At 37.5% G+C, this 16,458-nt stretch overlaps 1 protein-coding gene across 1 annotated transcript; it reads left to right on the forward strand.

Moving 5' to 3' along the window:
• The first annotated feature begins 98 nt into the window (after nucleotides 1-98).
• LOC145454075 (nociceptin receptor-like) lies at nucleotides 99-15,937 on the forward strand. Its single transcript, XM_080332068.1, has 9 exons — nucleotides 99-308; nucleotides 1,305-1,451; nucleotides 1,519-1,678; nucleotides 5,128-5,300; nucleotides 6,564-6,599; nucleotides 9,372-9,477; nucleotides 9,650-9,865; nucleotides 12,956-13,065; nucleotides 15,497-15,937. The coding sequence occupies exons 2-9, from the start codon at nucleotides 1,333-1,335 to the stop codon at nucleotides 15,726-15,728; spliced, it is 1,152 nt and encodes a 383-aa protein (XP_080188194.1). The 5' UTR covers nucleotides 99-308; nucleotides 1,305-1,332; the 3' UTR covers nucleotides 15,729-15,937.
• The last annotated feature ends 521 nt before the right edge of the window (nucleotides 15,938-16,458 follow it).

The raw sequence follows: 16,458 nt of genomic DNA on the forward strand, positions 1-16,458 counted from the left end.
TGTAGTCTACTGCCTGTACAGTGTACAATGACGTAATAATCAATGTTATGCTGCGTTTATTAATGATCCGAGTAACATCCTTTGGAACAGAGCCTCATGCCAGAGTTAAAACCAGTTTATAACTCATGTAATGCCATGGCATGGAATGATATTTTTGCGGAAATGAGGATTACTGTATATATGCGACGCTTCGGGAATACGGTAGTCAAGAGACAATCCATGTTCTCACGTCACATGTAGCGTTTGATGATGAGGATATAGCTGTCTGGTTGGCAGGTGACATCTTAGTAATGCCTCATCCATCCAAGGTATTGGCAGTAATACAAAAGGTTCTTAGAGGATTTCAGAGCAAGCACGCACGTTCAACTCGAGTACATTTCAATATGAATATACTTTTAAATTGTATATTTTCGAAGTGACTTATTGTAATCGTCAGCTCAATTTATGGCAGTGCGTGTCGTTATGAAGTTATGAATTATCAAAGTGATTGACTATTTAGATCCGGCCGACCATCATAATGGTATACGATATTCTAATGCATCGGGCATGAATACTTCAATTATGCAAGCATGTATTCGCTTACTTAGATTGGTAATGGCATGGTAATTTGTCAACTACAGTTCCATCATGGAGGCCTAATATCCGATCCGTACAGTATATGATCTCGCTATAGCTAACAACCAACCGCGATTTCATCTTACAATATAGGCAGGGTTTACATGTAAAAACAATTTGTCGTTCCCAGTGATAAACCTAAAAGTGTGGTTCTGCCTCTGCGAGCCGCCAAATTACAGAAGTCAGCATCCCAACCACAAACCAGGGATATCTAGAATCTAGTTTCTAGATATCCCTGCCACAAACATTTATTTATATTGCTTTCCATTGCTAGAATTACGCAAACAATAATTTATCACTCTCTCCGGGAGAATAGGTAACACGATTCACATTATTTGGCAGAGCTGACTTGTTGGCGAGTCTTTTTGCGGATCAATCATTTCAATCGCTTTTATTCCTTTTGGTTGTATTATCCCAGACAAACGCTTATTACGGTATATCTCGCCAGTTATAGGAGCGATGGAAGGTTCGTAGGCATATCATCTCTATGGTGCTGTATAGGGCGTCCGCGTAATATTCTGACGGTCATATACGGCCATATGGTTGTATGAACTTTCTTTTGAACCGCTAACGAGGTAAATTTTTCCGGTTAGTGACTTACTTCGTGAGAGGCTGTACGAAGGTTACGCGTATGAAAAAAACTCAGATTGCATTGACGTTTGAGACATTATTTCATGGAGTCGTTACAGATTATCTTAAGAAGAGAAACAAGAAACTATGGAGCAACAAATTTCGGAGACTAGAATAGCTTTGTGCGTTATTGGCATTACAGCTAATTTCGTTGTGCTACTGGTCTTGATGATCAAGAGGAAATTGCTGAAAGCCGCGACTAATAGGTGATGTTGCTGAATAATAATTTCATCTGAGTACAAAGGAGACGATCGTGACTCTTGTATTGTTCAGATACATTTTCCAACTGGCGATTGCCGATTTTCTCTTTCTCTGTTCCGCTGCTAGTAAAGCGGCGCGCGGTTTCACCCCAGACGAGCAAACAATCGACAGTTGCACGGCGGAATGGTTAATATTTTATTTAAACTATCATTCTTCGATTTTATTCATAACGGTGAGTGTATCCGCAGAGAACTTAAACGGCGGTGTTGTGTGAGTAATTGCATATAGTCCGTGCCACATGCTTTTCATCGGCGTCGACGGGAATGTTCGGTTCCCGTTCGTATTCGGACGATTCAGAGGTTCGCATTTACATATGAGCCTCCACGGGCTCTACCCTGTAAACCTTTTTTTCGAAATACCAGTATTAACCAGCATATTCTCAACATCACTGATCAAAATTGCATGTACTTCAATTGTATCACGATGAAAGCACAGGAAATTAACCACAACTAATATTAACCTTGTGACGTCATATATTATCCCGAGTTTTGAGAATGTCGCTTGTCACATCATAATTCATACACTGCTCCATGCTTTCCATAAGCCTGTGTATATTCTAGTGTAGTGACGCAGTCATCGATATCAGACGAGACGGAAACGGTGTATTTGCTTGCAATTGGCGTTGTGACGTCACGTGGCGACATAAGTTCTGGTTCAATGACAACCTGTGATAAAAGTGAAATTAAACTGGCCTTTAACCAGAATTGGAAAACTAGATTATTATAGTTGTATAACTAGAGTAATTAGAGCAGGGCCGGCCAACCCGTGGCCCGCGAGGTCATTTCCGAAATTTCTAATATCAAAAACGGATTGCACAGATTGTGAACTTGCAAAGCCAACCGAAAATTTGATTAGTTAGGCCGCAACACTTGAGATGTGATGACTAAAATATCAGTTCCGACGCATTGACAGATCCATCAGCCAGTCACATATTGCTATATATCTTCGTACACTACAATAAAGCAGAATAATTTGAGATAGATTTATCAAAAGTAAAAATTTTCTGCAAGCTTAGCACAACATGTTGTCACTCGATTCCTTGTTTTTAATATTGTTGCCCTTTTTGTGAAAATGGAAGAACGCCTGATCCTTCAGATTGAGTCTAACTATACTCGCGATTACGGGACAAAGGGTCGTTCAACATATGCGACTTTGCGTTTGCGCTCGCAGTAAGATCGTTGACTATGAAACCTAGGCACGGAAAGATTGAGGCATGTTGGTCGCAGTTTTCGATATCGATATGTCCATGCGCCGAATAGCCCTCGCAAACTTAGCCCAGCGATATACGGCAGGCCCGCAATATAGTCAAGTGACAATATTATTGACCTATGAACTTCAAAAATTTTTCGCGGTTCGCGCGGTAAGTGGCCCGCGCAGTATTTCGTCAATCGAATGTGGCCCTTTGGCTGAAAAGGTTGGCCGGCCCTGAATTAGAGCAAAATGCCGGTCATCTAGTCCCGATATACTATGCGAAATGTTTCTTTGCTCTAATTCTAATTCAAATCTAATTTGTGAAATGTGTTCGATGCTCTAATTTTAATTCTAATCTACTTTCTGGTTTTCCCGAAAATGCTACATGAGCACCGTGTAGCGCGAAACGAGTCAAGCTTGTTGCACATATCCATCTGCTTTTATTGTGCTTTTGAGAGTGAATTCTGATTTGGTATGAGCTGAAGATTCAATTGACAAGTTTTGGCGCATTCGGTCATTGTTATTCTAATCTAATTTGGAAAGACTGAGGAGCTATAATTCTAATCTGATTTGGAAAATACTTTGTATCTATAATTCTGATTCTAGTCTAATTTGGAAAAACTGTAGGTATAATTCTAATTCTAGTTTAATTTGGAAAAAGACAGTGTATCTATAATTCAAAATCTAATAGAATCTGGAAAAACTGTGTAGCTACAATTCTAATTCTAGTCTAATTCGGAAAAAAACTTTCAGCTATAATTCTAATCTGATTTGGAAAATACTTTGTATCTATAATTCTGATTCTAGTCTAATTTGGAAAAACTGTAGGTATAATTCTAATTCTAGTTTAATTTGGAAAAAGACAGTATATCTATAATTCAAAATCTAATAGAATCTGGAAAAACTGTGTAGCTACAATTCTAATTCTAGTCTAATTCGGAAAAAAACTTTCAGCTATAATTCTAATCTGATTTGAAAAATACTTTGTGTCTATAATTCTGATTCTAGTCTAATTTGGAAAAACTGTAGGTATAATTCTAATTCTAGTTTAATTTGGAAAAAGACAGTGTATCTATAATTCAAAATCTAATAGAATCTGGAAAAACTGTGTAGCTACAATTCTAATTCTAGTCTAATTCGGAAAAAAGCTTTCAGCTATAATTCTAATCTGATTTGAAAAATACTTTGTATCTATAATTCTGATTCTAGTCTAATTTGGAAAAACTGTAGGTATAATTCTAATTCTAGTTTAATTTGGAAAAAGACAGTGTATCTATAATTCAAAATCTAATATAATCTGGAAAAACTGTGTAGCTACAATTCTAATTCTAGTCTAATTCGGAAAAAACCTTTCAGCTATGATTCTAATTCTGATCTAATGTGGAAAAACTGTGTAGCTATAATTCTAATTCTAATTCGTAAAATACCGTGCAGCTATAATTCTGATTTAAATGGAATTTGGAAAAATACTTTCTATCTTTAATTCTAACTCATAGTCTAATTTGGAAAAAAAACTGTAGCTATAATTCCAATTTAATTCGAATTTGTACAAAACTGTTTAAGTATAATTGTAATTCTAGTCTAATTTGAAAAAATAACTGTGTAGCTAGAATTATATAATTATATTCTAATTTGGAAAAAACTTTGTAGCTATAATTTCAGTTCTAATATAATTTGGAAAAGAACGATCTAGCGATAATTCTAGTTCTAATCTAATTTTGAAACACTGTAGCTATAATTCTAATTCTAGTCTAATTTGGAAAAATATTGTAACTATAATTCCAATTTAGCTCAAATTTGTGAAAAACGGTGTAGGTATAATTCTAATTCTAGTGTAATTTGGAATTAAACTGTAGCTATAATTATATAGTTATATTCTACTTTGGAAAAAACTGTGCACTGTGCAGCTATAATTTCAATTCTAAGATAATTTGGAAAAAACAATCTAGCTATAATTCTGATTTTAATCTAATGTGGAGAAACTGTGTAGGTATAATTCTAATTCTAGTCTAATTTGGGAAAAAAAAACTTTGTATCTATAAATAAAATCCTAATATAATATGGAAAAAACTGTGTAGCTATTATTCTAATTCTAATGTAATTTGGAAGAAATGTTTAGAAATAATTCAAATCCTGATATAATCTGAAAAACTGTGTAGCAATAACTCTAATCCTAATCCAATTTGAAAAAAACTGTGCAGCCATAATTCTAATTCTAATTGAATGTGGAAAAACTGTGTACCAATAATTGTAATCCTGATATAATCTGGAAAAAGCTTTGTAGCTATAATTCTAGTTAAAATCAAATTTGGAAAAAACTGTGCATCTATGAATCTAATTCTAATAAAAATTGGGAAGAGCTGAAAAGATTCTAGCCGCTTAACTGTCATTGGTTCAACTCTGCCTTTAACACATTCGTTACATTCCCAGGTGATGGCGATCGACAGGTACTTGGCAGTAGCTCACAGTGTTTCCAGCTTCAATCAGAAGATTCGTTCTTGGCGCGTTTCTTTTACTCTGATGGCAGTCGTGTGGCTGATTAGTTTCGTCTTCTCGCTGCCTGCATTGATTTATAGTACAGTCGAAGATGGCGCGGGGTGCAGGTAGGTAGCGTGATAATGATGTGGAGATATTGCCTGGGAGGCTTTTGAGGTCCTTCGCAAGTTTTTGATATTGATCTCAGAACTTAATTTAGTGTGGTATTATTTTACTTTGCCATTCACAGTAATTGACAAGTGCTGCCGAAGGTACGCAATATCTATATTTCGGCTTATGATTTTCTTTTATGAGCATTGAGTAGTAATTGCTTTTAATCCCTATTCGTTGTAGATATAATTGTTGAGGCGAGCGCAATATCCAACTTTCACTGTTTATGTATAATTGCGGGCTGCAAGCTATTTGGTTTTCGACTTGACTCTTTAAGAATGACCAAATCTCATGGGTAATTTTGTATATATAAGACAGATTCGTATCGTAGTGCCATAGAGATGGGGAATGTGGTACATATGCAAAATAACAATACGCTGCGCACCAAATTTGGCTCGATTCCAACTGGTCGATGTGAACGCTCAGGAGTTTGAAAATCTTGAATTTATCATTAAAAAAAATTAAGTCGACCCCGTGGAATTAGTTAGTTGTCTAAGAGAACGATGCGAAACATATTTGACGCATTTCCAACCCTTCGAACGAAGATATTTGAGTTTTTCATTATTAATTAGGGGATTACCCCCCTGTCCAGACTATTTTTGAGAATCCAAAATTTTCTACTGCAATAACTTCGCTTCTACTGGTTGGATCGGTATTCTAGACAATTTCTTTTATTTGTTTTTACTTTTTTATAGTAAATTAAAAAGATCCAAACTCATAAGCGTTCACATCTACCAGTTGGAATCGGGCCAAATTTTGTGTTCAGCGTTTTGCTTGTGCAACCTAGCAATTTAATCAGTGAACCCCCGGAATCCGGAAAAAAAGTTATTTTTGAACAACCCTACTGCACGTATGTCGTATGTAAGCTTTGCGTGTGGGTTGCACCGATGGCGATCAATCCGCGATCGCCGATTAAACGGCAGTACTTGACCTGTTTCCGTTGCAAAGATGATAATGAGCCACTACACCGGAGAACTTTAATCGGCCAAATTTAAACCGCTGAGTGAGGTATCTCAGAAGGTTAATCGGCTCTCCGATGGCGCGACATGTCTCGCTGATCAGTCCTGAATTACTCCCGATTAAGGCGATCGGAGATTACTTTTCGATCGGCATCGGTGCAATCCACCCTAAGAGTAAGAAATGAATAAATAAATTGCCAATAATTTCGAATGCATCATCTTTCATTATAGTTTTAGTGACGCGTTTACTCTTTCCTTTAGAATCGTATTTCCAATCGAAAAAGTTAATCACACGAGGTGAGTGTATAGGCCACGCTATTGTACAGAGGTCTCAAACTCAAATGTGCTCGTGGGCCAGTTTTCCAGTTTTGACGACGCCGCGGGCTGCAGCATTTATAGAGGTATTCTATGTCTTTCTAAGTAGGCCTTATTTTGCGGGAATGAATTGTCCTAATGAAAGTGAGCCGATCCAACAGACTGACAGTGAACACAGATCGTCAAAGTGTGATTTACTCTTGTATCAATTTAGGCCTGGCACGAATAGAATCATCACATTTATAACTATTTGAATCGAATTGTTGTTGTACTTGATATATATTAATTATAAGATATAGACACCATATGGCGGACAAATGTATGATACCCTCATAAAAGCTATCGGGTTATTATTTTTCGGCTACTATGAATATTTTGAATTTACCGGATTGATAATAGAGACTGATCTGATATCAAAACATTTTTAAGTTCAGCATTGTAATTCCAATCCATGATTCGGGTATAGGGCCTACTTCTGATAAGTAGGCTATTAATCTCATGGCCATATATCTTCAAATATAGGAGCAGAAAAAAATATAAATATAATATAAATATACTAATCAATGTGTCCTAGTGTTTGAAATGTCGGGACGCCGAACGGCCCATTGCTGTTACATCGTTGGAGCGTCCCACTACGGTACTCGATACCTTTTAGTGGCCTTAATAACATGGTTTAGCGACCAAAGATGTAACTAACAGATTGCCTATGGTTGCCATTACAACTTGTTTAGTTAGCGAAATACCAAGCTGCGACCTTCTGATCTATTACTTCCCTGATACGCGATTAGTTTGCTGCGTCCATGGTTCTAACAAATTCACGGCATTCCGAGTCACTCCAAGTCCACTCGAGTCATTTTCATTTTGCCATCGAGTTAGCCCAAGTCTGAGTAATTTAGGAAAGGTCGCATCTAAGTCCAACTCACTAATTTCAGTCACGAATCGTCTAAGGGTCACGATTTGTCATCATTAGGGCAAGTTTTTGTTGCAGTTAAATCCGCGGAAAGTTGCATTTATTTATTTATTTTTGCAAAAGTTGCAAAAGTTGCACTAAAAAAACACATTTTGCTCGGTTGACTAAAAAAAAGGTCATTTTACCGGCTCAGCTCCCGAAATACCCGTACTTCGGTGCTGATTTACGGTGTTTCAGTCGAATTTAGCCGTGTATTTCACCAAAACCGAAAATACTTTCATGAAAAATCGAAAAAGTTGCAAAATGTTGCAAAGAGTTGCATGAAAAAAATGGACAAAAGTTGCAAAAAGTTGCACTATAAGATTCCTTCAAGCAGCTTAAAACAGCATTCTACATATCTTACGAGTATTTAGGAAGCTGCCGGAAGCTGTAAAAAAAGTTGCAAAAGTTGCAAAAACTTGCCCTAGTCATCATAAATTGGAAATGTGGCGAAATAGTGAATCTTCCACTGCATGCTAATGTTTGCAATTGATGTGATAGTGAAGTTTGATGAATAGTTCGAGGCTTTCGGAGCAATTTAAGAGGGCATTTTCATTTTATAACCTGAAAAGATATATGTGACACTTATATACTGTCAAATTAATAAAAATCTAAAATGTCGCTGCGGGCCGCACAAAATGCTCTGGCGTGCCGAATGTTTGAGACCTCTGCTTTCATTTGTGTGACTTGGAATCAACTTTCATCAAAATACACCAGCCTATGCTGTGTAAACAGATGAAGTTCGTGTACCATCTGAAAATAACACATTAAACGGTCCCTTATTCTGAATTTCATGCTGGTGATGTCATATTTTGTGATACGATTGTTGATATACATTGTTATTTCCAATTCTCTACTAGTTGCTAACGATTACCCCTGATGAGAGGCAGCCAGAAATATGAATACACTATTCAATTAAACAAAGAAATTCAAATTAAAAAAAATTAATTTCGGATTTTTGCAGATATTTGATAAAAATGTAAGGTTGGCTAAAAAAACGTTTCACACCAAATTTAGCTTATTTCCAACTTGTAGATGCGAAGCTATAAGATTTCCTGATTTTCGGTCAACCCTTTTAAATTGTTAAATTTTTTATAATAACGGAACATAACAATTTAGTTCAATAGGAGTTAATTACAGTTGAAAATTTTGGATTTGAAAAATAACATTGACGGTGTAATCCCAGAATTATTATTGAAAAACTCAAATATCTTTCTTCTACGGATTAGAATTGTGTCAAATTTGTTTTGCATCGTTTTGTAGACAACTCAACGATTCCATTCCAGTAAAATTTTTTAAAAAATATATGTTTTTATATTAAATTCAAAATTTTCAAACTCTCATAGCTTCATATCTACTAGTTTGAATTGACCCAAATTTGGTGTGCAAACGAACAGTTTGATCAAATGGACAAAAAAATTGAAAAGGGGTTACTTTTGAGCAACCCTATTAAACATAACAATACCTAATGATCACCGATACACAAGCGACTAACGGCGTGCTGGCCAATGCATCCATCCTCTCGCATTTTTACGCAAGTACGCAATAGTCACAAGTCTAGGGAATACAAACATTGTTATTCCAGCTCAAATTAAACCATAATTGCAGACCATACACAAAAGTTTATAGCCCTATTTTTAAGTGATCCGCTCCTAAGTATAACACCATTTTGGCAATCGCCGCTCTCACACTTGAGACTATGAAAATCATCACAATTGCACGACTGGACATGCAGTGGACTCTGGACAGTCGGCAAAGATCGCTTTCGGGAACAGGCTTCGTAACGGCGCTAATAATTGTTTCAGTGTGAGCAACAACGTCCCTCCTCCGTGCAAGTACAATGATGACTCGCCTGGACAGACAGCCTACTTTTGGTTGGAATTTTTGGTGATGTTTCTCTTGCCGATCATAGTAAGTGAAAAGAGACCGTATATAGACGCCACAGCTTAGCAAAACGATCCGATACAAGTTTTGGCTGTTTGAGGTATGATGTGTAGATATATTGGAAATGGCTACTGCCTTATGAGAGGTTCGTTCTACGGAATTCAGCAGTGGTGTAGTTACACACGGGTTCACTCTTCAGGTGATTTGCACTTGTTACGGGCTGATTATTCGTCACGCGATGACATCCAGAATGCGGACAACAGGGAGATATCTTGATCATCGAAATAGGAGAGCGTTGATCACGTGCATCGCTCTCATCGTGGTGTTCGTTGCCTGTTGGTTGCCTCATCACGTCAGGATTTTTCTATTCATGAAAGGGATTGAGATTGCTCCGGGAAGTACTTGGATTAAAACGGTATCGTATCGTTATTCTATACTGTGTCCGTTTCTGAGAGCTTTATTACTAAAAAAAAGTGTTAATATTTCTGGGTCGTTTTTATGGCAGACGTTACACTATTATTAGTACAATCATGATGGTGGCGCTTTTCATATAACAGGTTTTGTGTTGGAATAGTTGTTACAGGCAATTAGCAACATATAAATATATAGAAACATCGCTCATTCTTAGCTGTACATCAATTTGTACATTCAATACATATTCAAATAGCTTCATGGAGGTACAGAACATCAATATACAATTGAATATTATATTCATATATTGAAATGAGCCCGAATATTTTCGGCTGACACTCGTCGTGCATAGATCGTTGATGATATGTTCGGGTAACAAACTGAGTTTAGAACTTGACAACATCCGTAAAAACCTTAATTGATAACGGTTACCATGAACACGTCATCAACCGCGGCATAGACAGGAAATTAACGCAATTCAGCGTAAAAAATAAGTCAACAGAGCCCACTGAACGAACAACCAAAGATGTTGATATCCATATACCTTGGATTGGTCCTATTTCCACCCGCTTTGAAAAACAATTTATTTACGCGGTCAGTAAGTGTTACGTTACGACTTACGACATAGTGAAAACTACCGTGATTTTTACGACAACGCAACTGCTCCCTTCAACACCTAAACACGTGCTTCCTGCACTTCAACAAAGTAATGCGTGTACGAATATAAGTACCACTGTAATCGTAGTTACGTAGGAAGAACATCGAAGCGTTTGCAGGAACGCATAAACCAGCATGTCCCTAGATTTATCAGAACACGTGCATCACGCTCGATGAAAAGCTCACCCTTGACTCATCCGCTCAAGCTTGAGGCTGAGCGTTCAAAGGTCATAAATTCTGCTGTTGACAAACATCTGTTGGGATAATCCCGCTTGTGCGAAAAATTATCGAGACTACAGATTTCGCGTCATCGGGAGGGCCCGCTCACACTTTCATCTATGTGCCTTGGAGTCGACCTTTATCAAAACACACCAACCCAGGCTTTGCATACAAAAGGAGTTCGTGTACCATTTTAAAATAGTACATTGAACGCTCTCTTATTTGAGATCTCATTTCATGCTGGTGACGTCATATTTTGTAATACGATTGTTGATATACAATGTTCTTTCCAATTCTCTACCTACTAGTTGCTGACGATTATACCCGACGAGTGCCAGCCGAAAATATTCGGGTTCATTTCAATATGAATATACTACACTATTCAATTCAATACATATGACGAATTCAACAATATTGTCCAATATCTTTGGATCTGTGAGAACATCTTTCAATTCCAAATTTATCTGGTTCACTCGTGCAACAAGTATAGTAGCGCAATGTATCAAAAAATGTTCTACTAATTCTTCTACATTGTACTCCTGACATATAGTGGAGTGTCAGCACAACCAATCTTATTCAGATGGCGGTTAAGGCTACAATGTCCGCTTACTAATCAAAGGAGAAACACGTCTCTTCGCCTTGTCCCAAGTTTTTCTATCTCGTCCGCAATTGATGGTCGTAGATTCTAGTCCAGTTGTATCGTAGACTTGTAGCTTAGAGCGGAATGGCGTTAGTCAAGTTCTAATCTAATTTGTGACATGTTTCTTTGCTGTAATTCGAATCAAATTTGCGAAGTATTTCCATACTCTCATTATACTTCGAATCTAATTTCTCTTTTTCCTGAAAATACCATAGGAGAACTGTTTAGCGCGAACCGAGCCAAGCTCACTGTACACTGTACTGTACAGACATTTTCCAGTCTCGTGCTTTCGAGGATGAGCCCTGACTTGAAATGAACTGAGTTTGATTTGATCTCCAAGTTTTCGCGAATTCAGTAATTTTAATTCCAATCTGATTCGGAAACAAACTGTGTAGCTATAATTGTAATTCTAATGTATTTTGAAAAAATGTCTAGCTGTAACTCTACTTCTAGTCTAATTTGGGGAAAATGTGTAGTAGGGCTGTTCAAAAAAAAACTGGTTCGATAATTATGATATTATCCTTGATCGGTGGATAATCCAAGAATTATCATCGAAACACTCAAATAACGCCGCTTCTACGGGTTGGAATTGAGTCAAATTTGTTTTGCATCGTCTTTGAAGACAGCGCAACAATTTCATGGGGTTGACAGAAAAATTTGACAAAAATTTTTTTTGCATCTTTGTGTAAATTCAAAATTTTCAAACTGTATGAAATCCGCGATTATTGATTGGAATGAATTAAAATTTGGTGTGCCTCGTTTTTTAAGGCAACCTAACGATTTAATCACGTAACCATCAAGATTCAGGAAAAAAGCTATTTTTGAACAGCCCTAATGTGTAGCTATAATTGTAATTATAGTCTAATTTGACAAAAACTGCGTAGCTATAATTGTAATTTTAGTCTAATTTGACAAAAAACTGTGTCGCTATAATTGTAATTTTAGCAATTTCATAAAGCTGATAATTTTGTAGTTGTGGTTTGTAGATGCTTAACGTATTATTTTTGTTTGTGTTGTCTACATGGTTTATAGCCTATTTAGGGTCTCTAATGAAACGAAGGGATATCGCATACTGGTCATTAGCTTGTTTCATTAGCTTCATTAGCTTTTCATTAGCTTCATTAGATTTTCATTAGCTTCCTTGCTTCATTAGCTTCCTTTTTCATTAGCTTCATTGTACAAAATAAAGGCACCCCTGGTCAGTAACGAAGCGCCACTTTTTCGAAGTACTCGGTCGGTTTTTCGTACTGGCGCTGCTTAATGAAGGTGGTTATGTGTTTTTTTATTTTCATAATGCGCAACTGGAACTAGAAAAACTGACAACCTTCAAAAATTCGCAACTGTCAAACACAAAAAAATAACTGATATTAAAATTTACTGAATCGCGAATGGCCTACAAAATATTGGAGATAGAATCGGCATCGTTTACTCAAGCAGCTATGATATTTTTACATTACTATCACTTGTATTGGAACGGTTTGCTTTTACACTGTGAATTTTGAAAAGTGAGACAAAGTTTTAGGATAAGTTCGTTCAACTTTTACGTGTCAAACGTAATAAGCGTGGTCGTTGTTGCAGGGCGAATTCTGCATTGATTTTGTGCGAATAACAACTACTCTCCTGATAGCCAACTCGGCAATCAATCCGTTCGTGTACTTCATCATGGTCAACTCACTGCATTACATCAGGTAACAATATGTGCTCGGAAAATCATAGAGGCAGCCTACATTATTATATTGGCCGTTCTGGTCGGCTAAATTTTGAAGCAGATATGTCCAGGGTTGTAATGACTCGAGTCGCGATCTTTGGTGATTCGACTTGACTAAAATCATTTGCTAAAATATGGAAAATGACTCGACTCGACTTGTTCTCGAGTCACTCCGCATGACTCGACACTCGGGAGGCCAAGACAGTCATGTTGTTGTAACTTGGAAGAACAGTAAGCAACTACATTATCAGAACAGCTGTTTGTAAAATAGGCCCGGGAAGTGTGTAAAGCAGGGGTGTCAAACATACGGCCCGCGGGCCGCATTAGGCCCGCCAGACGATTTCATCCATCCCGCGAAGCGTTTCTGAGTGGATTGAAAAATTCTTATATTTTCCAGCACATTTGTAACAAATGTTGAGATTTTTCGCAGGAAATACTTCCATGTTCATAGGCCATTATAACCACTCGACTACGGCGCTGTGGTTTCACTCTAGTTGCCACTAGTAACAAGTCGGTGAAATTGAAATCCAATTTCAAAAGGGCAAAAATTGCACACAGAGTTTTCTACAAATATGGACCAAAAAGTATAGTTATTCAGAGAAGCGAAAACGTCAATGCGGAACCGTTATATGCAGTTTACATGGAAATTTATATTAGCTACACAAATATATAATTGAAACAACTATGTGGTCGCACTGCTGTGTCACTTCTGACCCAATAGAGTCCCGGACAAGAGAGAAACCGGACTCGCGGTTTAATAATATTAAACCAAATTCCCACATCCGCATTTCCGATTAAATATATTTTATTCCACACAACGCATATGCATGGATAACGCCAGATTACAACTAAATCAAGGAAGCATAGAATATACCAACTTATATCATCGTTAACCCCCGCCACTGTTTTAGCGGTTCTTAACTGTGTTCAACCGGACAGTCATCGTATTTTTGCCAATTACATTCTTCGCAAATAAAGGTGTTTTTTTTAACTCTTCCAAGGCTTGCATTATCTATATATGCTTTTAAGGTTTTCAAGTGAAAAGCAAGATTATGAGGTGACATTTTGGAATCATTTGACTGGTCCGGCCCGCGAGCAATTTGGAGGCTTGAATCCGGCCCGCGACGCAATTTGAGTTTGACATCCCTGGTGTAAAGTGAGGAGAATTACAATATTATGAATGCTACGCATTCAATATCACCCAAAAAGAGGTGTAAAAACGTCAGTTGAACAGGATTGAACTCGAACATGAACAGTGAACGTAGTGACTTGGACTCGGACTCACTGTGACTCGAACTAGAACATTGGTTCTCAAACTTTTTTAGACACGTCCCTGGGGTTGCCATATTTTGGGAAGCTGAAAAGAGGACACCTTTTTCAGACTTGCAATACCGGAGAAAAATCCGGAAAATTGGTAAATTTACTCCGAGTTTGTAGTTGGTTGACTAAAAAAAGGTCATCTTTCCGGCTCGACTCCTGAAATACCCATTTTCTATAAGGTTTTACGTTGATTGACTAAAAAAAATCGTCTTTGTGGCTCAACTCCCGAAAGACCCGCCGGACCGTTACTTGAGTGCTAATTTCCTATATCTCAGTCCAATTTTCACATATACATTTAACCGAAATTTTCAAAAAAGTGGACAAATTCTCTAAAAAGAGGACATTTGGAGGTCCTCCGAGGACACATTCAAAAAATTCAAAAAAAGGACAAAGCCTTTTAAAAGAGGACGTATGGTAACCCTACACGCCTCCCTTTATCATACTGAAAATTTTCTCCCCAAATTATCGTCATATCACAAAATGCAACCAGAATGCTAGCAATCCCAACGGAGTGTTTCATGGCGTGGAAGGTTAGGACTATTGATGAGAGAATTGTCAGATATGAAATTCGAACTATACACAGAGCAATGACTATAAATTGTAGGTAAATCGCCCTGGGCGTGAAAAACATTCAGTTGACCGCAGCTTCAGTTGACCCGAGTCAAAACTATAAAAAATAGAATTGACTCTTGACTCTGAACCTTGTGACTTGGTTACAACCCTGGCGATTTCTTCTTCGGCGTGCTTGGAACGTGTGCATATCAGCCTGAGTGTTCGACTCAATAGCATGCAACATTTGGGCATGCGACACTTGAGCATGTGCGTTAAAGTTAAGGTTAGGGTTCGGGCTGGGGTGGAGTTAATGTATGATTCAATTTCAGGGTTAGGGTTAGTTTTGGGGTTATAAAGTCACATTCTTAAGTGTGGCATGCGTTTGCCATGGTGTCACATGATCAAATGTCGGCTTTACTTGGTGAATGTTTGGCCATGCTTTTGCTTTATGTGCGAGTCTCACGTTGTCGTTTATGTAGCATTTCACAGTGATAAAGTGCAAAACCCATTTAATTTACCTATAGTACTTATGACCACAGACAGGTGAGGACACGCGTGCAAGAGATATACACCCGAAGTGCATCAAAAGGACGCGAAGGCGACAAAGGATGCCAATTGAACAAGTTCTCCAGCTCTCAAAGCAGATACGGGAATATACAGGAAGAAACAGCGTCTACCACGCAAACCAACGACTCCGACATCGACAAGACTGCCTCAACAGTCGCCGTCAACCCTGCATTCAACGCTGCTGATGATCAAACCAAAAATTAATACAAACACTCGGCCTGCGTATGAAGTTTGATAATATTGAAGATTCGGTTCTCAATAGAAATTCAGTAGGTTTCTCCGTGTAAAGTTTATGGTGAAATATCCTAATTTGACTGTACTCTTAACTTATTTGATATAAATTTACCATAAAGTACAGACTATTTTTGAAAGAATAAAATTTTACTCGCGCTTTGCTCGCGAGATTTTGTGTCTCCGGTTTTCTTGATTTTTATATATTTCCCCGCCCCACACAAAGACGAGCAAAATTTACATGGAATACTCCAGTGATATTGTGTTAGAAATCGGCATTTTCTTGATATCGTTTGCTTCAAGCCATATTGGGGTGATTTATGCGCATGCAGTCTGCGGGTTTGGTCAGGTAGGCCTACGTTTGGGCGATTATAATATATTTCGACTATATCGACAATTCTAACTGAAGTTAAAACAACACGCAACAAATTAATTTATTAAAATGGCCCCGCCCTCAGATGTGTAATTCTAATTAATATTGATGTCCCCTAAAGTTTCGAAGACAAAGCCTTTATCAGACCTATCGGTAAATCTGATCACGCAGACGAAGAGAGGATCATAAATTGATTGTAATATATGCAATATAGTATCAATATTATTGACGAATTTCATTCGTGACTTTGAATTTTTTTCGCGACGCGTGCAACTGAACTGCAAAGCCACACTAATTCTGCCAAACTTTAAGATATGTGATAAGGCGATT

The sequence above is a fragment of the Botryllus schlosseri genome, chromosome 13 (assembly GCF_051294905.1).
Source record: "Botryllus schlosseri isolate E-star chromosome 13, Bs_hap1, whole genome shotgun sequence".
Lineage (NCBI taxonomy): Eukaryota > Metazoa > Chordata > Ascidiacea > Stolidobranchia > Styelidae > Botryllus > Botryllus schlosseri.

Coding starts and splice junctions, on each gene's coding strand:
- LOC145454075 (XM_080332068.1), top strand. CDS start 1,333: ATGGAGCAACAAATTTCGGAGACTAGAATAGCTTTGTGCGTTATTGGC. Junction 1,452..1,518: donor CTGAAAGCCGCGACTAATAG/GTGATGTTGCTG, acceptor TGTATTGTTCAG/ATACATTTTCCAACTGGCGA. Junction 9,478..9,649: donor TGTTTCTCTTGCCGATCATA/GTAAGTGAAAAG, acceptor TTCACTCTTCAG/GTGATTTGCACTTGTTACGG.